The 25,717-nt window shown below is 45.8% G+C and overlaps 1 protein-coding gene across 10 annotated transcripts in view; it reads right to left on the bottom strand.

Moving 5' to 3' along the window:
- Positions 1-3,760: 3,760 nt before the first annotated feature.
- The window catches only part of TFAP2B (transcription factor AP-2 beta), a 35,535-nt gene continuing 13,578 nt past the window's right edge, over positions 3,761-25,717 (bottom strand). For 6 of the 10 annotated variants that reach the window (XM_073810627.1, XM_019949891.3, XM_073810628.1 and 3 more), the window contains 7 exons: positions 25,614-25,674; positions 17,900-18,119; positions 16,274-16,392; positions 14,002-14,143; positions 10,866-11,125; positions 9,763-9,825; positions 6,624-8,540 (listed from right to left, as the gene is read on the bottom strand). In XM_073810627.1, coding sequence (XP_073666728.1) covers positions 9,764-9,825; positions 10,866-11,125; positions 14,002-14,143; positions 16,274-16,392; positions 17,900-18,119; positions 25,614-25,674 — 864 coding nt within the window. In that variant the 3' untranslated portion in view covers positions 6,624-8,540; position 9,763. Of the gene's footprint in view, positions 5,565-6,145; positions 6,288-6,623; positions 11,126-14,001; positions 14,144-16,273; positions 16,393-17,899; positions 18,120-25,613; positions 25,675-25,717 lie in introns of those variants that run through there. The other 4 variants (XR_012334428.1, XR_002179344.3, XM_019949888.3 and 1 more) reach the window with 4 other exon arrangements.

Here is a 25,717-nt window from a genome sequence, read left to right on the forward strand (position 1 = left end):
TCTAACTGCTGTTTTGTAAGGCTGTGTCATGCTTCTCAGTTCAAACACGCTTTGGCTCTTTATTATTCATGGACCTTTTTCCCAGTCAGTGGTGTTGAATAATAAAACAGCCCAGGATCAAATGGGCCAATTCTCCACGCCTGACACCAACTGCTACTGTTCGCTGGGCTCTGCCAAGCGTTGCCTCTGATAATGAGTGGGATTTGGTTAAACAGTAAATTAATGAATAATGAAATATCCAGGTTGATCAGTTAGAGAGCACGCTTGCTTTGCCCTGGGCTAAACGCTTGGGGCAGAAATTACTCTCAAAAGGCACTTGCCTGGCTGCTGGTCTGGATAACTATTTTACAGCCTATTGCTTGACAGAATGCTGGGGAGGGGGGAGCCAGTGGGGGAGAGGAAAGGAAGAAGGACAGAGTTATTAACAGCAAAAAAAAAAAAAAAAAAAAAAATGAGAGAGAGAGAGAGGAAGAATAACCTAGTTATCACCTTGTAGGTTTCTAAACTGCATGTGTGATAACAAAGTCACAAATATGATCTGGAGAAGTCTGAGTTCTAAAATTCCCAACACATGTTTAACATCAAGGAGGAATGATGAATGAAAACAGTCTTCTGCGTGTGCCTGTGCACATATGAGACTAAACGCAGAACGACTGCCCTGCAGACACATGTTCCTGGGTACGCGTTCGAGTGAGGACATGCAGAGAAGCCATCCAGTGTCTAGTTGACAGGAAAACAATACCCTCATTTGAAGGCTTCATCCTCTGATTCTTAGACATACCCCTTGTACGAATTTTAGAATATTAAAAATAGGACTTTTCCAAAAACCTCCATTAGGAAAAATGTTTCACTGCAACTGAGATTCTATATCTGTGTATGTGCATGTGTGTGTAGTTTGTCACTTTTCAACTTTAACTTCACGCAAGAGTCTTAAATTGTTATGTAAGTTTATGCATGTATTAGTAATAGGTTTGCTCATTCAAGATCAGATACATGTCCTTTACAAGAAACAAGCTTTGAATCATCAAAAACCCACAGCAGAGTGCCACAGGGACACCACGTACTGAGAAAAACGTGTTATTTCACTCGATATTTGTTTTGGAAATAAATTTCTCTAATTGGTTATCTCTGGAATATCTTATTCTTTCAGAACTTGAGCCCCTTTCAAATGGCCTCAAGATGGGTGGACTTTGAAGTTTTACACAGTGGAAGCTGAAATACTTCTCAATAAATTAACATGTGGTGGGTGTTTGTGTTTTGTCAAGTTGTTTGGGTTTGGTTTGGCTTTAGTTTGTTCTTAGGTGCAAGAGAGAGAAGGGCTTTCACCAAAGTAGGAGGAAAGTGAGGATGTATTCAGGAACCTCATTAACTGTTCTCACAGCTGGAAGTAAACTCAGAACAGTGCCGGGGAGAGGTGGACATTATCTTCTTCTGGTGCAGAGGTGACAGATGATAGGACTGTAAGAAAAAACTGCCCACAGCCTCACTGAGAAAGGAGCAATATGAATCACCTACAGCTTCAGTGTACACGATTACCACACTCCACTCCTCAGGGCCTACAAAGCAACAAGGTCTAACGGCTGCTACTCCCCTAGTTTCATCCTGCAGACTAGTATCATAAAGTTTTCACCTCTCCACACCAGCATCCAAACCCCTCCCCCAAGAAAAAATAAAATGCTCTAATTGTCTTTATTACTTTCAGGCACTAGCCACCAAACACAGATGTTCACTATTGAGAATTAAAGGAAGGGTAAAGGTCACAGGGACTCAGATCAGCTTGATCCTTCTTTGGACTATTTGACCCCATTGTCTAGAATGGCCCTTATCTTTGAAGAAGAAAAGAATATTTATATTGCACATAAAAGGGAATGAAATCATTCAGTGGGCCCATTTTGTTGGCAGGGCTCAGGCCTGTGCCGTACCCACCCCTTCCCTAACCCTAACCCTAACCCCTTCTTAAAAACAGCAAAAGGGAAAGTGCGTGAAACAACCCATAAAACGAGTCAACTGTGCTTCTGCCTCAAATCTTGGTAGTTTCCTATCTTTAGGAATCTCTGGCCAAAAGAATTCTCTTGAATGCAAGAGCCCTAATACCTAAAAAACAAACAAACAACAAAAAAACCTTTCCTGGGTTCCTTAACACATAGGACTCCCTTGGAAAAGAAAATTCACACTGGTATATGTTTTTTTGTGGATGTTTTTGTAGTCCTGCTATTAGGGAATTCCCATATTGTGTGTGTGTGTGTGTGTGTGTGTGTGTGTGTGTGAGAGAGAGAGAGAGAGAGAGAGAGAGAGAGAGAGAGAGAGAGAGAGAGAGAAAGCCCTAACTACAACCCCCAAAAAAGGTCTCATACCTTGTTTCTGGTAGAATCATTTATCAATGAGTTTAACATATACACAAAATTCAACCTAGTCCAAGATTGATACTTTGATCTCAAAGTTAGCACTAGCACCTTTTTTGGGGGCGGCAGCGGCGGGGGTAGTTGGTTAATGGAGCACTAAGATTTGGTTTGATTTTACACTTGTTTTCTCTGCATTGATTGGCATTTTCCCAGCCATTTTGTACAACCCCTCCCCACCCCTTCCCAAACCTACAAGGGTGGACCGTTTCCCAGTAAAATCCACTGCTGTGTAGAAGCTATCTAATATCCTGTTTCCTTAGAAACTCAGATGATGGTCGCACTCACTTTGCCCACTTGAACAGCCACCGGCGCTTCCAGGTCATCAGGTGTTTCCGAGCTGCCCGGCCTCTACTTGCGCATCCGGACGCCAGGTTCTAGCGTTCAGGACCTGATGGTTCACGCAGGGAGCGCTAGAACTCATTGGGGTGACTTGTGTCCGATTTGGGTCCGAGTTTCCCCAAAGACTTGCAAGCGTCCCTTCCACGCCTCTGTACCCCAGTGCTCACGTGCCAGCTTTTCTCCAGTCATTTGATAAATGTCTGTACAAGAAGGAACATTTGACTGTTCCAGAGGTCAGATTCTGACCTCCCCAGAATATTCTACGCAAACACGCCCTGGACGTGCCCTCCTCCCGGTAAAACGCGTGGGCTAATGACAGCTGACAGCCACATCCTTGAAACGTTTGCTAATACGTCAGCGAACAGGTACGTCCCGGACGTTGACTGGTGGTCCAGACACAGATGACTGCCAGGCCTGCCCTCCGAGCGGCCTGGGCAGGTCACGCTTTGCTAAGTCCATTGGCTATTATGCTGCTTTTTAAAATTTTTAAAGAGCATTTTTATGCAGAGGCCTCTCCCGGCAGCATGTGTGACCCCTATTTGAGTCTGGACGCCTCTCGCCTGAGTCAGCTCCAGAAGGCTGCAGCCCGTCCGAGAGAAGGGGAAAAGCGAAAAGCAGCAGAGTGGGAAAGAACAAATAGGTTCCGAACAAATGGGCCAAAAATCGCCGCTTGACCTTGCTAGTTTGAGACCAGCGGCAGCGTAGAACGTGTTGAACTTGTGTGACAAAAAGGCTCCCTCAATCTCAGCATAAACAGTTTGAAAAAAAAAGAAAAACGTTGCCCACGCCGCAGCCGTTTGCAAACTTAACCTCCAGGACGCGGAGCAAAAAGCCTGACGCGCCGACCGCGCCCTGGGTAGTCGCTAGGCCCGGAGTTACGCCCCGGGGCGCCGCGGCGCGTGCGTGCGTGCGCGTGCGTAGGCGTCCGCGCGTGCGCGCTCGTTGACACTCGGCCCAGCCACCCGGAGAGCGTGCCTAGTCGCGGGCAGGGGCGCCGCGTGCGTGCGCTCCGCGCGGGCAGGGACGGCTTACGCGCGATACGTACGCACGCAGACTGGGCCAGGGGTGTGAATGGCTCAGCGCTGGTGCCTAGTCTCCGCGTTGCTGTCCGCGGTTGCGTCCTGGAAACGTGAGAAAAGGCGGTGGGAGTGCTCCAACCTGTGACCTGAGGGAGGGACCCGTGCCAAGAAAGTGGACCCGGGGAGACGTTTGACTGAACTCGCCCTCAGGAAGCGCTGGGATTATTTATGAGGCCTGATTTAAAAGTAGTGGCTGCCAGGGATGTGAAAAAGGAGCTCACCCCAAGCTATGAGAGAAGTTATAGTCGTAAGAATGCTGTTTATGACGGTATAAATCAGTGTGGAGCTTGTGATGGGAAATAACGGAGAGCATGAGTTTGGGATAGACACAAGGAAACAAAGTCAAGAAGGAAAATTGAGTTTTCGCCCTCCGTGTTCTGCCCCCGCGCAGTTCCTCCTTTCCAAGGCGCCCACGATTCCTGCGGGGAAGTTGGGGAGGGGTGAGCCCACCCCGTGGCGGGTCGGGTCGGTTCGGGTCTTCCCCAAGTTGAAACGAAGCTTGTTAGAGGGCGAGGGAATACATGTAAATAAACAACTCAGAAGATTTATGGGAAGGTGTTCAACTTTATAGGACTGTATTTATAGAGCCATTGCTGGTTCACTTTTTAAATAGATTAATGGGAAGCTAAAATTAATGGACTTGTGGGCTGCACATTTAATTTCTGAGGCTTCGACATGACACAACCGCCTTCGAAGTCCACGCACGGAAGGCAGCCTGCGTCGGGAGTCATGAGCGCCCCCAAGAAGACACACGTCCCATCGGGCCAGTATATCTCTGGTGGCTCTAAGCTCTGGCTGCCCGGGGTCCCAGGGAAAGGACCCCATGGGGCTGTTTTTGCAAATGAAGAGAAACAATGTGGCCTCATAAAAAAACAATCGGCTCTTCTTCCTCCTAGCATTATTTTTAATCAGGGCCCGTAAGCCGCTAATGCGGGCGGGCGAGCAGGCGGGCTTCTTGGCCACTGGAAGCCGCGCACCTGGGCTGGCTGCCTCCAGGTCACCTCCTCCAAGGTCACCCAGCGTCCCCGCGCTGGGCCTGTGGTCAGGGTCCACGGCCTAGCGGCTCCAGCTGCCGTTCTTTCCTTACTCCTTCTACAGCCTGGTTAAGACAGTAACAAAAGGGCCGGCGAGGAGCTGTAACTAGCAGCCCAGGGCCATTTTGTTAGGCAAGGCTCTCTCTGGCTTCCTATCTTTCCTTCCCTCTCCTCAAGTTCTTTCCCCACATTCAGGCCCCTCAGGATCTTGAGTTTGGGGTGACTGTCTCAGATCCTTGTCAAATGGTGGTGGAAAGAGGAGGTGGTCTGGAATTTACCTATGGAATAATAGATGGAAGGTCTGTTTCTCCAGAGCTGGTGTTAACCCTTCAGTAGGAAAACTTGCCATAGGGTATGGAAATTACTCATCACCGCCTTTGTATAATCCTAGTGGTAACCAACCCCTCACTCTCCAAAAGGCAAATGAAAAGGAAACTCAATGTAAAACATTTGAGCCAGAGACAAAGGCATATACCTATTTTCTTTCTAGATAAATGGATTGCACGCCCTCTTAATCACACTTCCCTTGTGTATTTTTTTCTTCCTTCTACTTCCCTTCCCTTTTTGATTCGCTCATTTATAATTCTAGCCATGATACCCCCCCTTTTTTAGTTAATAGGGAAGCCAAGAAGTGGAAAATCTCACATAAAGCAGATTCCATTGTCCTTTCTGTCTTTCCCTATAGGGAAGTCCAACTGGGAATGAGTCATCTGAAAAACAGAAAATTGATATGGGAGGCATATTATTAATCACCTGAGTGCCAACTATATGCTAAGCACTCTCCTAATCCAGGGTTTTCGAGATTTAACTTTGCCAGTTATCCTTAAATATATACACGTTGCTGTTCCTGCTTTTTACAATTAAACTAGACAATGTTGGAAAGGACCTTAGGAGGCCCACATTTTACAGATAAAGACTGAGGTCCAAAGAGAAACAGTGACTCGTGCATACCGTTTAACAGCTTGGACGGATTTACTTTCCTAGCCTCAGGGAAGACACCCAAGCCTTGGGATGAAATACAGATTGAGAAGATGTTTGATCACTGCAGCCCATTAGGGCTGGGCTGCAGCCCATTAACCCAAATGAGAAAAGCTCTGGCTTCCCTGGGCATCCTCTGAGCCTAAGGTAGGAAACCTCCTAAGACAGCCTCTTTCCTCCTCTGGTCAAGGGAGTTTTCCTCATTTGTTTACGGAAGGCCTTGCACTGCTGGTGAGGTCAGGGTTGGGTTCAGTCCTGAAATGAGCCAGTTAACTCCCCCAGATCCCAAGGTGTGGGGTGCAGGAGCCCATACCTGGCCCTGTGGGCTTCTGTCCTGCACCATCTCCGTCAAAGACATCATGGCAGAATGCCATCCCACCAGCAACATGAAGGGAGCATCATCTTTGACTTGGACCCAGAGGCCCTTCGTTCCTGGGACACGGACTCTTAATAACCTGGGAAGTAAGTAATTTGACAACCTCATTTTTTTAAAGGGCAATATAAACCAAGAGATGCAGTTAACGTGGGCTTTTATTGCAAATCCAGCTAGAAATAGGAGAGAAGAGTGTCAATTTGGAATTTTAATGAATCAAAAACACCTTCTAGTGAAAACAAAAGTGTCCATTTTTTCTGGGAGGCAAAATTTATTGTATTTATTGTAAGGAAAACACTGCCTGTGTTTCAATGATTGGGGGGGACAAAAAGAAAAAAATTCTTGGCCATAAATTGTTTCTGTCTGTAGAATTAAACAATATCTATACTCAAGAAACTGAAGATGAAAACACAACAAAAACACAACAATCTTTTTATTTATGTAAATCAGGTCAACACTGGACAATAAACCAATTTCTACCCATTACCATAACAGCTTGTCTATAAAGAACAGAAAAATTCAGATAGGATTCTACCTAGGGTCAAGCGGTTTGTTTTTTTTTTTTAACCACCCATTCACAGAGGTATAGATTCACAGATAAATAATCCCAAACTACCTGCTCACCATATTTACACATTCCCATTAAATTAAGCATAAATAAATATATACAAACTTAACATGGATACCCTCCAGAGCTCTTCTCGTGAAGAGTCAATAGATTGATATTTCTCGATTGTTGTCAAAAACAATGTTAGTGAATTAGAGACCAACTCAACAGAGGAGTCGATTTTGGCATTTCAAGAAGAATAGTGTTCATTCTACTTTTTAAAAGAAAACAAAACGAATTTTGTTATTTTTTTTTAACCTGATCATTTAACATACATCAGCACAGGAGGGGAAACACTGTTTGGGCTCTTGAGGCAACATCAGATGGTTTAAGGTTAATTCCTTTCCACAGAATGTATTACGCATACAGGATATCAAATGTGAGGACAAACTCCCTATAAACACTCTAAGTAGGGACGAGTTGCCCTTTTAAGTAAGGCTTTGTACCGGAGGAACAGTGTGTAGATAAGTTTGGGGTATTTCAGGTTTTCCATTCGACCGAAGTTTTCATAGGATATAAAATAGTTGCTTGAGAAAAAGTGGTTTCCTTGGCCAAAGAAAATAAAACAGCCAGGTCTTTGAAAGGTTCTTCAGTTCTTTATGTAGGGCTGGAGAAAGCTAAGGATGTGGTGCCAGGGAGAAGGAAAAAAGAAAGCGAGCTAACTAGGGGAGAATCCTCGCCCAGAACAGCCCTTTTCTTCTCTCTTTGCTTCCAGGAGAGCCACAATACGTGCAAGAGGAGGCAGGACTGGACAGAGAATGGTCAGGAGACCTTTAGAACCTCCAAAGGAACTTGCAGAGTGGAAAGTGTGAGGGCAGCGCTGCCACGTCCTGACTCTTGCTTTCTACCTTTAGCTCTTTTGGTTTGGGACCGGGCACTTAGGAGTGGGCACGCGGCTTGGATACAGTGTCTTAAGAGTGCAGGGGTGGGGTGGGGGGAGAGCTGCAACTCACCTGTTTAGTTTGGAAACAAGACTCAAAGGGGCTTGCTTTAAAACGTTTCCCTTGACTTAAAAGGCAAACTCTTGAGTTAATCCCATTGTTTATTGATTTATGGGCCCAAGGAAACCAAATCTTTTAATAACTCAATTATCAGATAAACGTAGCAGGCCTGGCTAACGAAAGCAAGGGGGCGGGGGTCGTACAGGAAAGGAGAAGTGGGGGAGGGAGAGGGGGCAGTGGGTTCTCTCCACGTTGCGTGGAGGCGGGGTGCGGGGGAGAGATGCTAAGCGCTCTGCTCAGCCCGGGCGCCAAAGGAACGCCCGGAGGAGGGCGAAGGGCGACGAAGGAGCCTACGTAGCCCAGTAAGACAATTCCTACCCCATCACCCGCCTTTGGGAGCCTGAGGGTGGAGAGATTTCGTACCGGCAAAGGCGGGGGAAGCTTCCGATCCCCTGGACATTTCTAGGCCACTCGCCCTCGGGAAGCACGCGCCCGGGGCGGCCGCTGGCAGCAAGGGGCTCGGGCAGCGCTGAGACCCCTCCCGCCTGCAGCCCGCGGGGCGCCGCCCCATTACCTACTGGAGCACCGGGCTTTCTCGGTCGCCTTAGCCCTTAGGGTGAGACCGAGAGCGGGAAGGGCCCGCGCGGCCCGCGGCCCCTCCAGCGGCTGATTCTATGTCCTCAACACGACTGGGCGCGAGTGGCCCCCACGCTCTCGGGACCTGCACAGTAAGAGCAAGGCGCGTCCATCGCGTCTCTCGCACGTCACACGCGTGGGGCGCGTTGCCCTGCAAGGAAAGGAGACGATGGTTTTCAGTGCGGTTTCTCCCGGCCTTTGGCAATCAGAATACGTCTAATGCAAGCGGCCAGGCCCTCGGACAAAGGCGCAGGCTTCTGAGCTGGGAAGAGATGGAGTGTCTACACGCTCCCTGAGGTCTAGTTCCCGGCCTTTGCACTCCTGTCAACTCATCTATGGCTGAGCCCTGAACACCCAGAAGCCCCCAAAGAAGCTGACGTGGACGGGCTGGGGTCTGACATCAGCCATTGCTTGGGCCCTCCTGGTGGTCCGAAACCAGCTCCCTAACTCAGCCCCCCCCATTAAAATGTCAGTGCAAAACTCAGCAGGTTCCTAAATCCGACCCTCTAACCTCCCTCCTCCCCAGGCCAAGGCCCATGGGGCAGCAGACCTGAGAGTCCCCGTGGGTCCTAACTGTAAATCCTGCAGAACAAACCTCTGGATCTTTATATTCAAGGGATGCTGCAAAGGTCCTAATGCCTACTTTGTTTAAAGAGATGCGTCTATGCACACTCTATTTAGAGACCTAGGTCATCCACTCCTTCGCCCCTGGGGATTTCCCACTGCTTTGGGGATGGTGGGAACAATGGGTTTCAGATCTTATTTCAAGATAATGCTCAGGTGAAGCCCAAGAAAGGAGCAGGGCTGCCAGAAGTGAGAGATATTAAATGTATGAAACTTTATCCACTGGGAATAGTCCCAGTGTATCCAGACAGTACCATTCAAAGCTGAAATACATCTCCTTTCACTTTGCATTATTTTACCATTATTGCCAAAAACAAGTGCACGTCTGGGAGGGGAAAAAACGCCTCATTCATAAAGCATCTTGTAAGAAAGCAGTTGTTGCTGAAACACGGGAGCTTGCACCACCCCCCTCCCCGCGACCACTCGACCACTAGCAAAGCTGCTGCTTTCCCCACAATCACCAAAGAGCCCAAGGAAATGGAATCCGCTTTAAAGGCAAGGCAATAATGTTAAAATATTGGGCTCCAAGAACACTTACTCCTCTCCCCTAAAATTCATTTAGCAGCTCCCCACTTCCCCGGAATTCTGTGTTGAGGTATCTGTTAGCAACTAGACTCAAAGCTGCTTCAATCTCTTATTGGCCACTTTCTAAATTATTCCCTTTGAGCTTCTTTAAAGAAGTGCACCTGCAGAATTCTGACACACAGGCTGTGATTAAAAAGGGATCGGAATTTTTTTTTTCTCTGTACCTTATAGATTGTGTAGGAAGCCCAAGTCCTCTTTGAAGAAGCTCATAAACCATGCGGGCAAAGCTTTGGAAAACAGAAGAGAATGAAATGGTACATACCCCTCCGAAGGAATTACATACTAATCAACGTATTCATATTGTGTTTGGGTTTTACTATTGTTCTTAAAATCGGTAGATGACACATATGATAACAAATGCAAGATGCTCTGTAGGCAGATGCTGGCAAGGCTGGGAACTAGTAACGTTTCGGAAAAGAACTGATGAGGAGTCTGAATCAACTTATTGGTCCGGATTTTCCTCGGCCGGGCCGCGGGAGCCTCTCCTCGGCCAGCCGGCCCGAGAGCTGCAGCCACCGCCTGCGTCCCCGCGGGCCTCCCGCCCCGCCCGCCCTCGCCCTCCCTAATTAAGCAAACGGCCCGGAGTTGGGCCCCCTTGAGTTAAGGACACAGGGCGGGGCGGGGGCGGGGTCACCAAGGGGACCACAACAGCGCATCCCTGAAGATTCCCGTGACAGCCGGAGGGAGGGAGGGCAACGTAGAAAAAGGGTGGCTGGGAGAGGGGCGAGGTGAGGTGGAAGGGCGGGGACTGCCAGAGAGTTTCCTAAAAATATATTAAAAATTTAAAAAGTTCGTGCGTCTCAGTCAACCAGCTCTCAAAGCACTGACACCGACACGGTTTCTCCGATTTTCTTCCAATAAGTTAGAGTTTTCTCACGTTTAGTCTTATGTTTATTTTCCAAAGGGAAAAAAAAATCATGGTTTTCTTTTTATTATCAGTATTACTAAGCTCGAAAGAACCGAAGTGGAAAATCCGGACGGTTGTCTCCAAGTGTATCTTGAAATAGACACTGAGAACCGATACTGTTGCTCCGTGGTACGCCTCAAGTTTTTTTTTTTTTTTTAAGTTATTTAGCTTTGTTTTTTTTTTTAACTTTGATTGTATGTGTATTCTACCTAATATAATTCTTCCAAAGCCAATCCAATATTTTTAGAGCTAAAATTAAAATTTTTTTCTGTTTTCCTTTTGTATTTAAAACATTTTTCCTTTTTTTTTTTTTAATTTTTCATTTCCTGTGTTTCTCCTCCTTGTCGCCAGTTTTACTACCTGGGCCTTCCCCAGACGTGTGCCTGTTAGTGGTGGTGTTGTTCAAGAACATCTTGTCCATGCCTTTGAGCGCCTCGGTGAGATAGTTCTGCAGGGCCGTGAGCGCGGCGCAAATGGCGGGGGCGCCGAAGCCGTGCGTGATGAGGCTGAAGTGCGTGAGGCAGCTCTGGATCCCCGGCTCCAGGATGGGGCTGGGCCGGCTGTTTCCGATCGGCGTCCGGTCCTGAGCGAGCAGATCTGTAAATTCTTTACAAAGTTGCCTGCAAAGGGGCGGGAGAGGAACAACAACAATAAGAAAGCAAAACAACAACAACAAAAAACCACCCTCAGTGTCGTTGTCATTGACATTCTAAAGGAGACGCTCACAAGAGCCCAGGGGCGCCCAGTCACGGGAGAGCCGGAGAGCGAGGCTAATGTGGGCGATTCCGCTCTGTTTCCTTTCCCAGCGTTCTCCCTTCTAGAGCAGCTGGGACTGGAAGGAAAGCGGGGGTGGGGATTTTAGGCACCCCTTCCATCCCAAAGCCTGGCCTCTCCCCCCGCCCCCTGCCCGTCTTTCCCCCTTCATTCCAGGACTGCATAAACCCCGCTTTGGGAAATGTGCTATAGGCTTTAGCGTTTGATTTGCAATCTTCAGTAACTTTTAGCTCTTACCTGACAGTTCCTCTAAAAGCCCTTTCCCCCTCCTCTCCCCTGCCTCTCCAACCTCTTGGTGATCAGACTCAAAAAGCCGGGAAGGAGTTAGGGCCCTGGGCCACAAGCCTGTCCCTGGCACAGAAGCAGATTGCTGGAGCCTTGCGTGGCCCAGGGCAAGCAACTGTTTATTCCAGGAGAGAATGCCGATTCCATTCAAAGCAGAAAGCTGTTTACCTGCAGCATGTGAGAAGGGAAGTATTCCCACCACCACCACCCCTTTTTCCCTTTCTTTTAAAGTACAGGCTACTGAAGATCTTTGTACAACAATATTGTTGTCCATATAAAAGGATTCCCACATTGTTTAAATAAAACCTAAAGGTAGATGGTTAAGACTCCAGGGAGGGTAGATTTTTATCGTTGAAGGTTTTTATTTCAAGGCACTGACAATTTAGAGGAATCTCCCAGCCTTAGAAATCCTGCGTGCCTAACTATGGACTAAACTTATTTGAGAAAATTTTAATATAGGAGGTGGACAAAAGGATTTTAGCCCTGAAGGTCCAGTGGCTTGGTTCACCTTGTGGTCAGAGGTATGGCATCCCAAAGGTCATAGCCTTTCACAGGCTGGCAGACTTCTGCCAGCCTGCCTCCACCTGGTCTCCAGGGTGGTGAGAAAAGAAAAACTACAGAACGCCAATCACAGGCCTCCCTGGGACAGTCTGACACTTGGTGACACCTGGCCTGGCCAACAGATGAATAGGGCAGATACCTGGAGGCCCACGTCAGTGACCCTGGGGCACCTTTTCCCAGGGGATTACTCCCGGGAGGAGAAATGGCCAAATTAGATGGGGAATACCTCCTCCCCAACCTGCAGCAGCCAGAAAAGGTGTTTGGTTTTAAGGCTGATGGGTAGAGGACACTACCAGGAATTCTCTCACTACTCGTTTCTCTGTTCGAAATGCATACATACATCCTCCCAACCAGGAAGAAACGGGTAACAGTTCTGACCTAAATAGGGCAGTTCTTAAGTCAGACATACCTCAGGATCATCTGTGGGGTTCAGATACACACATCCAGGCCTCCACCCTCACTGATTCCCACTCAGGGAGCCTGGGGCTAGGTCCACAAATAATTATCTTGAAAATGCTCCCCAGCTGATTCTGATACTCCCCCCAGGTTAAGAAGTGCTGGTCTTAAGAGAAGCCACAAGCACTCCTTAGGGAAACCACAGAGTTGTTTGTAGAATCCTGTCATCTAATTTAGCCACTTTAGTTTTATTTTTTCCCCAAAGTACCTTTACTCTTTTATAAAGCACCAACAGTTCCCCTGCCACTAGCCACCAGGGCAAGGGGTAAGAGGGCGATTTACTGATAAAGATCTATTATATTGCTAGTTGGTACATCAGAGGAAAGCCTTCTACAAAGACGGTGGGTGCCAGGTTTTGATCGTTGGAAGAGATGGTTAAAGGCTTTCCTGAAGTTTGTACTCATTACCAAAGTGCCAAAAAGGAAATGCTGAACTGAGGAGAACAAATGCTTAGAGTCAAACATTTTAAATCTTCAAAGCCCAAACCAGGGTCTGTAAGCAATTAAAGTTCTGGGACATTAATATTTTTTGACCCTGCGGAAAGGGGCAATCAAATTCCAATCACGTCTCAAAAACATCTGGACAAATTTGAGCAAATGATTTTTCAGCCCTCCATATATTTCTTTAAATTACGCTGTCAACGGAACAAACCGCGTCCTCCAGCACTAAATAAATGAGCGCCGCTGTTTGGGCCGCGCCTGCGAGAGAAACGTGCTGGCGCACGCGGCGCCGCCCACTGCAGGCCTGAGCCGGCCATAAAACACCAGCAATATGACATCGAAGCCAAAGACAGGAGTAAATCAAATAAATAGAAAACCCACTGTAAAAGTTCAAATGAGCTCTAGACCTAAATTTAGCCAGAGATTTACTATTTTCCCCTCTGGAGTTGTAGTAAATTTTACGTCTGTGGAAGATGCCAAACAGCAACGTTGGAAAGAGAGTAATTAGAGCTGCGGGTAGAGATGGGTGAACGTGGGTGACATATAGACACCCTGAGCGAGCACGCGTGGCTGTGTGGATAAGACAGGGAGATGCGGACCCCACGGAGAGATATGCATCCAGGGATGCAGGAAAGAACTGGAACAGGGACCCAACCGGAAAAGGTCTGCCTGCCATCCCCAGGGTTGGGGATGTGAATTGTAAAAAGCCTGGATTCGGATTAATAATGCCATCCCTCTCAGAAACTAGGAAATAGAGAAAACACACAAATACGAAGCCCATAATCAACGCTGAGGGGTGGGTGCGGAGGGGGGCGGAGATGGGAGGGTTCCCTAGCCAGCCAGCCACGGGCTTTCCACCACTGAGCTGCTTCCTGCCCCACCGAGGAAGTCTGCGCTGCCGCTCCCACCGCCTCCTCCCAAGCGAGGCAGCTCCGCAGGTTGGAAGTCTGGGATGAGGACCACGAGTCCAGGACACTCACTTGGTGGCCAGCAGCATATTCTTCCGGGAGTGCAGGTCACTGGGGTCCGTGTGCTGCCGGTTCAAATACTCAGAAACAGCTTTGGCGGGAAACTCCGTTTCACAAATGTACCCAAAATCCCGAGCTAAGTGAACAGCCTCTCCTGAAAAGACAACCGCAGAGGAAATAATCAGCACCCAGTCCGTGACCATCCCAAGGGCAGGAGGCGTTCCCTGGTCAATTCTGTTATTATTTACAAAGGAGGCCAACTGTTAAGGGTTAATAGCAAAGATGAGACAGATGCCCAAACTAAACATGGTTCTCAGACCGTAACTGACATTGATGGAACAAACTTTGTTCCTGCCGCTCTTTCCAGCCTCTCCCTGATCATCCTTCCAGCCAAGTCCTAGCTAGACATCCCCTGAACAGCTTCAGGTCTCCCACACCCCATGCTTTGTCTTAAGGGAAAGATGGGCAGGCATTCAGGAACCACCTTACAATTGCACCTAGATAGACAGTGAGCTGGATTGTCAAGCCAGATTCCCCCTTTCTTTTTTAAAGCATCTGTTATACCTGCTTTAAATAAAATTTAAAAGTCTTCCTATCTTTTGTATCTTCCTATAATAACTAATATATACAAATATAGATCCCTGTGTGTCTATGTCCACATATATTAAAGAACATGTAAATCGTATATGGATCCATTTCTATCCGGCAATGAAATATTTAATCTCCTTGTCAGTTTCCTGCCAGTTAGGTTTCAGGTTTCTCCTCTTCAGAGGTTCCTGCCATCATTCTCTTACTTAAGGACTTTCTACTGCACAAAGGTGACACAGCAGCTATAGAAAACCTGGACAGCTGAAAGATTCCTTAACTTATGTGGAAGCCCCTTTCGAATAAAGCATTATTGCCCTTTAAAGCACACACTTCAGGGTTCAAGGGAAGATCCCGACATGAAAAAGAGATATGTTGAATTATCCCATAGCTACGTTATTTTAAGGAGCATGACTTACTTTTAATCATCATTAGCATAGTAACCAAAGACTTCAGGTACAGTGCTTACAACAACTCACAACACTGAAAAACTGCCAAATGAATATTGGCATTTCAGTGCGTTTTCCAGTTTCCTTCCTTTTCCACCTAAATCCGTCTTGGGCTGAAATTACTTTGACTGCTTTTCAAAATGAAGATTGTGATATTAGCAATGCCTTAAAGGGCAAAAAGTAAAACCCCCAGGCTAAAAGTCAACCACTAATAAACGTGGTCTAGAAATTTAGTGACCGCTGTCCCTGGGGGTAAGTTTGGGCCAGGCAACTTTGCCTTAAAGATAGCAAAGTGCATTGCCTGTAAATGTGATGACTTTATGGTTGCTGCCTAAATATTCTAAGATCCCCTCCTCTAAAAACTAACTCCCCACAGGAGTGTCATAATATCACATCCATAAAAATAGAAGAAAAAACCAAGACCTACATGTTAGACTCTAGAGAAAATTCTACAGCTTCCTCCATTAGGTCCATCTGGCTCTATTTCCTATCCCTTCCACATCCCACAGATTCAAATGCAGATCCTCTTGTTCTAGACTGTGGAGAAGATCCTGTTTATTACATACCATAAATATCATCCGCAATCCCAAAATGATGAGCAAATTAGAGTGTGTTTGTTATAAGTATGGGCCTTTAAATTCACAGCTGAAGATCATACACGACTCCGCTCCATGTTTCCTCACTCCCCACCCCATATTTTTCCTAGGTCACTGATCTTATAAAGCTGTATTTCAATAACAATAAGTCCCAGGTAATCAGCAGGAGATAGGGGCCCTGAGAGTGACACGAGTTTTAAAATAACCATTAGAGGTCATGAATGCAATAATAGTTTCATAAATCGACTGTGTTTTCTACTACTGACGACTCAGAGGTAAAATCTGGGAAGGAGAAGGGGTGTAGAGTGCATTGCTTCTTACAGAGTTACTGTTGCAGGAGTTCATACAGAGGGTGTTTCAGGCACCATGTCCTGCACCTGGCGGCAGAGACGACCCCTACACTGGCTTGGAGACTAGACCTGAGCACTCTCCAGAGCTCAGGGACCCTTGCATTGTCCCTTGGCCTCTGGACAATTGCAGCTCCCTCTAAGTAAAAGGACCTTTGAACTTCTCTCAAGCAATCGCTTGACATCCAACTCAAAAGGGCACAACAATTGCAATGATTTCCAGTTAATCATAAAACATGTAAAATGTCAGCCTTCAGCCGACAGTTAAGCTCCACCACTTCGTGAAATGGCCAAACGTCTTGCTTACCTTCCACCAGGGAGGTGAGTAACGTGACATTTGCTGCCTTGCGCCTGCCCGCGGGTAAATTCAAACCGATTTTTTCTAGCCTTTCTCGCAAAGATCTCCCCCCGTTTTTCGATTTGGCTCTGAAATTGCAAGAATTAACATTCTGATTAACCTCAGAGTGTTCCTGAAACAAAGTTTAGACTTAGCAATCTAAAGCCCAGTGGAGCTTGAAGAGGTTTTAACTTGAGGTTAGCACTTATTTTTTTCTTCCTTTTGGTTATTTGCTGATAGTTTGCTGAGGTTTGCTTAATTTCTGCAATACAGAGCATAAAAAAAATTGAGTCGTTTACTTTTTTTATCTGGTGAGAAAAAAAAAAAGATACCAGATGGGAATAATTAGGGTGTAGGTTGTCGGTCCAGAGAAGGTAGAAGTTGCACATTCACAAGCCCAGCTCTTTCCTTGTCATGGAGCCAGTGAGGTGAGCAGAAACCGGGCAAGTACAACCTTGCCAAAAAAAGGGAAAGAACTGTGTGGTCCAGAAAGGAGAAGGCTTGGCCTGAAACAGATGGGCTTTGAGAGGAAGAGGTCAAGAGTTGCTATAAAATGGAATTGGGTTAAAGGGGGAAGGACACTAATGACGATGGTAATCATAATAACACTAAAACTAGCATCAGAGAGAGTTTAGTTATGGGATAAGCACTTTATATTGATTACCTCACTTAATCGCATAGTAAGTTTCATACACCCACCATCAATGCCCAGGGGTGACTGAAAGAAACTTCCACATTGTGGGGCTCAAAGGACTCAGTTGAAAACTGAACTACAAAGTAGACCAGAGCAAAAGGACTCAAAGTGAGAAAAGTCTGTGGGTCACACCCTTACTGCTTCCCAACGACCCTCCTTTATGTGCTAAGGTCTGAGCAAAACTACAAGAAATAAACAGTTACTCTGACCTCTCTTGCTGTACTGTTCACCCAGCCACTTTTAGGAAAGAAAGGGACTTTCAACCCCCAAGATAGGCTAACTTGAAAAATTCATCTCATGCAATGTCACTTGCATATCAGGGACACTAACCAAAGGGTTCAGGCGTTAGCAGGGACTTTGGGGGAGGCGTTGAATCTTAAGATAAAAGCCACCTCCTTCCCCAGTTTCCTATCGGAGAGCATATGAATGGCCCCAAGGAATAATTGTCAATACTTCTAAAGTGGTGTCATTGTTATTACTGGTGGTAGTACTGAAGAAAGGAAGTCACACAAGTCTAGAACAGAGCTTTACAAACTGCGAGGCACAATGCATTAGTGGGACTGGACCAACTTAGTCGGCTGCCAAGTGCACTTTCAAACAAAGTAGAGATCAGAGTACATTGCAGGTACGAAAGGGGTTGCTCCATGAAACTCCTGTTTTAGGTAAGTTTAGGTTGTGGGTCCCATTCAAGGTAGAGAATGCCCCGAAGGGTCCTGGGGATGGGAAGAGGGGCGCCAGGTGCCGGGCAGTGAAAGTGGAAGGTTCCCAGCCCTCAAGGTGAGCGGAAGGGCGAGGCGGAGCGTACGGGGGCGCGCGGAGCCCTTGGCGGCAGCTGCACGCACTTAGGGATCCGGTTGCTAGGCAACCGCGCAGTATCAAAAGTGGTCGATACGGGGGGTTACCTTCTGAGGACGCCGCCGAGGAGAGACGCATTGAGGCATTCGGGGGGCGACAGCCGTCTCTGAACTTCCCCCACAGTTACTTTGTATTTTGAAGTTGAACTGAGCAGAGACAAACGGCCGGGGACCGAGCAAAACACCTCACCGGTGTTGACAGACATGCCTCCCAGGAAGCCATCCTTATTCATCATCAGAGAAGTCACAGATTTGGGAGGAACCGGAACTAGAGAGGGAGAAAAAAAAAAATGCCATAAAGGTGACCGGGTTTCGATCCTGGTGACCGGCCGATAGAATGTGTCGCTGAGTGCGCAGGGGCGAGGCCACAGGGCAGGAGCCAAGCGGAAAGCTGCAGGAGGAAGTGTTTGTTCCCGTGGTTCTGCGGTGCGTTCAGAGCACTGTGTACAAACAAATGCAAAAGCCATCACTCCTCTGGAAACTTACCCCATGCGTGTGGACATGTGAGAGTCGCTTGCCACTGTCCCGCTCACTACACAAATCAAGAAAAACAAGCAACCGAGAGTTTGGATTGTGCTGTGAAACCTGGCAAATTCGATTCCATCACGTGCTGGCTGTGTGACCTTAAACATCTCACTAAACTTCTCTGAATCTTAGTGTCCTGATCTGTCTCCTGATAATCACATTTGGTGCTGAAGCCTGAAGGTGATCACCCCCATCAATGATATAAAATAGTAATACCAATGGTCTTTATGGGAACCCTTCCCTCCTCTCCTATTGGACACAAATCTATGGTCATCACTGGCAAGGATCAGGAGGGTGGGCATCATCTGTCACCCTGCCCAAGAACAGCCAAGTAATAATACCATTAAACAGGGAAGTTGGGCCCCAAAGAGCTGCTCATTTCTCTACAGTGGATCCCATTCTTTCCAACATCCTAACAACAGATTCGTTTAGAAATGAACCCAAATGCTCCTCTCCAGTGAAAGCAATTCTGCGGTGACATGAATTTTGTTTACAAATTAATGTAAAGCACCGGCTGGTGATTGTTTGGAGCAGTTATGATTTACAACAGGTGCCCTGATCAATCAACCAATCACTCTAATTCATGTGAGCAGCGGTCTTGCCTTGCCCCAGTTGTTTCATTTCGGCAAGTAATTGATAACAAACCGCACTCAAGGTATGTTTTATGCGGAAGTTAATAAGAGCTGACAGCTGGTTGCCACTGCTACCCAGCCGCATTCAGTCTCTTCAGCCTGTATTTCTGTTTAATTGTGTTTCAGTGTCATCTGCACCTCAGGAAGAGGCGGGGCTTGATAGAACCAGAGGCTGGCAATGAGCTGGGAATGAGGAACAGTGAAAGGTCAGCCTCCCAGTTCCCTGACAGTCTCCTTCCCTTGGACTTCTACACTGCTGATGCCCATTTGTCTTCTGCAGGCTCTAGAAGCCACTGGGCAGGCAACATCCCCTCCTGGCTTGCCCTACACCTTAGCTACTTCCATTGGGATCTGAAGCCCCTCAAGCACTATTTGGTGATCACCAGTCCAGGGGATTTATGTAATGTTTCTGGCGTGAAAAAGGATGCTTCCATTCCCCCTCTTTAATAAAGACTCTGTCTCATTCTATAACTCTAGGAAGAGAAAGATATGCTCTTTCTACCATCTGGAGCCTAGAACCCCACACACCAAATAAGTTATATAACCTCCCTTGTCTAGAACAGACTAACCACCCTGAGGGTTCTTGAAACAGCTTATTCTCTCTACCACAGATCCTAGCACTCAGACCTCCATGATTATTTAGAGACTCCTAAAAGCCAGGTAGGTCCCAGATCTTTTATTCACTATGAATTGCATTTGGCCCTTTACAAACACCTGCAGAAAGGGCCTTCTGAGGAGAGTGGATGGGAAGACTGAAGCATTCCCTTTTTCTACTTCTTAGTAGACATTTTGGGATTTCTGGATCTGTCTACAGAGTCTGTCTCAGGGCAGATGAATGATGTGAGGTACCAGAGTGAATCTTCTGCCCTGTCACGGTGGTGGTGGGGAGTTACAGAGGGGGTTTTCTTATTTCTGATTCTCCTGATCATAGTCTCATCAGTGAAGTGCTTCTCATTTGAGAGTGAACCAATGCAAACTTGAAGTGCATTAATTAAATTTGGGTAAAATACGGATTTAAGTGACTTACTTAAAAAAACAGTGATTGGGGTGGGAACACCCTGTCATTTAATTATCTTGCACAATATCCACATCTATTTTAATATGTCTTCTTTTTCACTGCAGTCCTGATTTCTATATTTCGGATTCATATTCAAGCACTATAAGCAAATAATATATAATCATGGTAACCCTGGAAAAACTTTTGCCCAAAATATAGACAGCCCTTTGTAGTTTTAACATGGTATGAACTACAGAAATAAAATGTATAAAAAAATCTCATCTTTGATATTCAGCAACATTTTAAAATGTAAACACTATTTAGAAAGAATATTTTAATGGCTTGCCCTACACCTTAGCACCAAGCTGAAAATAGTAAGTTCAGTTCCTATTTCCCGGACTGGATAACTGAGTATCTCCTGAGAACTGGAATTCTACCTGCTTTTCACAGTCCCAGGCGCCAAATCTCTTGAAAACCTAGGTCTATAGAGACATTCTATAACCTGCCCTCTAATTTCACTATTGTTAATTGCCTGATTTACCAGACAAGAGCAATTTCCTTTGGGGAATGTATATCGCTCCCTCCCAAGGGCTGTACGTTTTTGCATATACATTATCACCTAAACATCACCCACCCAGTCAGCTCCCCTCAGCACTCTGCTGTCTAGGGGGAGAGGGAAGAGGAGGGTGGCGTTGTTTTTTCCCCTCAAAGACCAAGACTATTAGAGCAGAGGTGCTTCAGGTTATATTTCTATTTTCTAATTTAAGTATCAATCTTGTTTGCACCCTCTACTCTCCCGTCCTCAGGTTCTAAACCTCTCTCCCACCTGGGCCTTTGCACTGGTCCCCTAAACTAGACTTTACATATTTCTTGTCCCTGCGCTTTTCTAAGTCCATCCTACTGTGAGCATCTACCTTCCCCACCACTGTCACACATGCTTTCCTCAGCTGATTAACCCCATATTTTATCCTCTTTGTCTTTTCCCTTCTGCTTTCCTCCAGCTTATCAATAAACCCAGGGAGCAACAGGGCCCGGTTGATTTGTTAGTAATTATGAGTGCACTGCCCTGCTCACGGAACCCAGAGATGACTAAGATAGGTTTAAAGCGACAGCAGGAAATGGTAAGGAAATGGAGCATAGCAAAACTCAGCGTGAAGCTTTCAGTTCTTTACATGTTTACAATTTTCTGTGCATACATTAAAACTGAGAGGTTTTTTTTTCTTCTTCAGTTCTCAGTTGGATAGCATGGCCAACTTCTGGACGTAACACCTCCCAAATTTGCTCCCCTCTCTTTAAACTTGCATTATATGGGAGGAAAAGACAAAAAGGTTTAAAAAATGATCAATATTTCATTACAAGGACTGGAGTTTTATTTAAGAGAGAGGAAGGAAAACTGGAGAAAATCTTATTCATTAGTGGACTCTACAGAGCCCAAGTGTTAATAAGTTAGCTCTTCATCTTTACTCTTTAAACTTAAGTATGAAATCACAGCTTTGAGATCTTTGTGTTTGACTGGAGGCAGGTCCTCTGTGGGTCTGACCTGCTGGTGGGAGAGAAGGAAGAAATGAATCCATCTAATAGATTGAAGCATAAGTCCCTCTGTAATGTACCTGGACTTAGATGTGGAAACTACACCAGGAAGCCACAAGAGGTAGAGCATTGCTTGAAATAATTACTTCTTACCAGCAGATCACCGCTTTCCTCATACTTGCATTGTTTCTCATCTACCTGTTGGCTAAATGTTATTCCACGTGTATATAAGAGCATGGGTAGAAATGTGAGCACTGAAATGCTGGAAAGAAAAATAAAAGGATTCCCACAGAGAAAGCTGGAACTTAAAAAAAAAAAAACATCCAGTGTTGGCATCCTTTGGGGGCAAAGCCTTCAAGAGGCTGAGTTAGGTCCCATCACTTACTCGGTGTGTGGGACCTTGAGAAAATAATTTGTCTTCTCTCTGTCTCAGTTTCCACACTGGGGGGTGGGGATGGGAGTTGGAGAAGAGTGTCTAACCTTTCCAGCTTTGAAATTCTATGAACTCTGATTACTCCCTGGGTGGCTGGAAACTGAGAGTCTCTAGTTGAATAAATACCAATTGGGATCCAAGTCAGCTCTGGAAATGTGAACCTCTCCATTTGAGAGGAAACTCATACCCTTCTCAAAGGCTCCAACAGATTCTGGGAGCTTTCACCTCCTAGGCCAGAAGGAGGAATCCCAACAGAACCCCTTGTAATTGAAATTGGCAATTTCCATATCTCCCCCCACCCAGAGAAAATCCACACCAATCAAAGCGCTTATGTGGGGAAGGGGCCAGACTAACGGGGAAAAAAGTGGGAGAGAACAGGAGGTTGGACTGAAACGAACCAAACAGGATATCCCCAAGACCAATGAAAATGCCCCACAGTCACAACATTTGGACCTTGGACTCCAGCCACTCTGGCCTTTCCAAGAAATCCCAGCATCTTTTCTGCTACCTAAGGTGTCAAGCCGATTGCATCTTGGCCTCTAATTGCACCAAAAACTTTTTCTGAAAGCCTAGGTGAGCCTCCTTTAGGTTAGGCTGTCGGATGGTGGCAGTGATCATTTACGTGAGCTGGGCACCACCCTGTCCCCTCCCAGCCCAGATTCCTAATCTTAATGGAACTGAGAGTTAAGAATGATTTTTTAATGTCTCGTTGGATTTTTAGACTGTTAATGCACCGAATCCTTCTCATTATTACTTTATTGATTGCTCGTGGACCAGCCCCCTTCAAATTGTATTAACCACCCTCTGCCGGTTTAGATTAGGAGAGTTTAAAAAGCACCTTTCATTACTCCCCCCACTCCTGCCATGGAGTTGAGACTCGCTGGCTTAATGGGAGCTCTAATGGGGCAGCTAAGAGGAGAGGGGCCCCCGTCCCTGCCGACTGCATTAATAGCTCAAAGGGGGCCAATACAGAAAATTAGCCGTAAACGAGCTCTGGAGATCTTCAAATGAAAGAGCCATTTATCACGCTGGCTACCTTCACTCCACTCGTTTGCTCTCTCTACTGGGAACAACTCATTTCCTCTTAACTAAATTACTTCAGAAATGTCAGCTAAGCCCAGATAGCAAACATAACAAGAGAGCTCACCTACAATCTATGGGGTGATATCAACACGGGTGAAAATGGGACTGGTTAAATTTTAGGAGGGAGACCTTCCATAATTAGAGAGAGATACACACACACAGAGACATATATCCTGTATGTCTAAGTCTTCCGCCTCAATACATCACACAGAAGCAGAGACACCTAAACCTGGGCCAGTTGCTGCCTTTTTTAGTAATAAGGCAGAATTTTTTAAATCTCTCTAAAAGCCCATTAGAAAACAAATAAAGCAACCTAGTCCCTTGCCAGTTGTTGAAATTTAGAATATTTAGTTCAGGAAACGTTCTCACCTCCTCTTTTATGAAATTAATCTCTGGGAGTCATCCCTCATAAATGTGGTGGAGGGGCAAAGACGGGAGACCAGAGGGCAGGGAAGGAGCTAATGAACCCATAACCTTATTTTAAGTGATTCACAGTGATCTAGAAAAGTAAATCAACCACTTATTCCTCTTTTGCCCATGGCTCTCTAAAGATAAAAATATATTAGTATATTTTCATCATGTAATAAAGCAAATACTTGAAATATTAAATGATAGAATTGACCTCACACTTTATATTCATACCACACTCCCTAAATCAATAAAATGACTGGGGTGCCACTTAGACACTTTAAGCTGCACATTTTTAAAAAAGATTCTGGAGGCCATAAAAAGTACTCTGAGTTTCCAGAACAGAACCAGTGACAGTCAGCATTCTCCTCTTCTTATTCCTGGAGATACCCATATACATACGTATTCACATTTCACTGACAAACATATACAAGCCCTGAAACCAAAGCATCCCACATCTAAGAATATTTTCAGCTCCATTTTGTTAGGTAAGCTAAGTTCCAAATATTTTTATTGGCCTGGCTGTTAAGAACATTTCTGATTGGTCATCAGTTGGGCATGCCCTACAGCCAGCCCCAACGCTGTTTCTAGGATACAGAACCCTGAGCTAAGGGGTTCTAGCTTTCCATGAAAAGGGACGGGAAACTAAAACAGAAAAGAAACCAAGAAAGCCAATGACGAAGCGCCTCTCCTCCTCCCCATACCCACCTCCCATCAACCAGCAATTAACCAGAAGAGAAGACCCAGGAGGAAATGGTGAAAGTGAGCTGTCAGCGCAGTTGCAAATCAAAGCACGAGCCCGAGTGTCCCAGCAAACCCAAACCCCGGCATTAAAAACCCAAACGATACTATCTAAAGAAGAGCAGGAGAGATGTTTGGAGCAACACTTAAAATAGTTTTGCCCCAAGCCCTAGTAGTCTTCTTGGGGATATTACGTTCCAAAGCCAAATGGCATCATTTCAGGGACAGCTTCCGCCTCCCACCTCCCACCTCTCAAAGCGACTTTTTCTGCTTTTGTGAGAGAAGAAAATTGAGGACACCTCACCCTGTTTGGAATCCTTCCTTCACAACCCTCCTATTCTACCGGCTTGATTCCGCATTACTTTCTGAAGCATCTTTTTCTCTTTTAATTGTTTTTGTGAATGTCCTCTGGCTCAAAGGAATCAGAAGTGACTGCAGCTAGGGATTGTTGACACCAAACAGAAGGACAGGCCTTGTCCAGCATCGATAAGAAAGAGTTACAGTAGTTAAAATTGTAGCTCCAAATACCAGTTCTTGTGATCATTAAAGATTGCACTGTTTACACATTCAAACACCTAAATTTGTGGCATGTGAGTGACATTGGGGCCTTTCGGCAGGCAGCCATCCTAATCGCCAGGCATTCTCTCAGTGACTGTCAGAGAAGAGGGGGGAAAAATTAAGCAGCTGCAATACGCCCGAAATGAGTTATTGTAATTACATTTAATTAGTTTAATTAGTTAATTATTTTGCTTACAGCTGTACAAGAGACTGCAAACATTTGTTAATATCACATGCCCTTTAACAGTATGGGGTGATTCCACAGTCACACTAAATCATGAATGCATGTGTAGGAAGATTGAGAACTGTGCAGAGCCCGGCGCAGCTTCTCGGGAAGAGCATATTTAGCAACACATTTGGCACAATTTAAAAAAATCTGAAGAAACAACTCATAAAACACAGAGAACTAGGAACAAAATTACCACCCCAAAAATCAAATACAAAGGCCAAGAGAGAAGGAGCTACCCCTAATGGCATAGGGTTTTTAGCTCAACAAACTCCAGTTATCAATGAAATAATTATAGCATATTTTTGAAAGCAGTGTCTCCCAGCCAGTTCCATACGTGATGGTAGTTCAATTATTTACAATGTATCCAGAATTGCTAGCGAAGGTACTGTGAGAAAAATGGCAATAGTTTCTGTTCCTCTGTCTCTCTCATCCGGGTTTCTCCCTGCGGTCCCCCACCCCCATTCCTTCTTCCCAACAGGCATTTTCATCCAGATAGTCGCTGTGCTATGATTGTGAACAAACATTTGTGTCTTATAAAATAATGAAATCCTTCAAAGTGAAAACTCATCATAAAGACATGAATGCAGAGGAAACTTTTCTTACTTTGCGGGGGGAAGAATCCATACCTTTTTTTATGACAGACTGGTCCAATAGATTCATGCCGCTGTTATTGGCATCTTCAACTGACTGTGAATATAAAAACATCACTATTCAAATCGACTGGATATTA

The sequence above is a fragment of the Tursiops truncatus genome, chromosome 10, assembly GCF_011762595.2.
Source record: "Tursiops truncatus isolate mTurTru1 chromosome 10, mTurTru1.mat.Y, whole genome shotgun sequence".
Lineage (NCBI taxonomy): Eukaryota > Metazoa > Chordata > Mammalia > Artiodactyla > Delphinidae > Tursiops > Tursiops truncatus.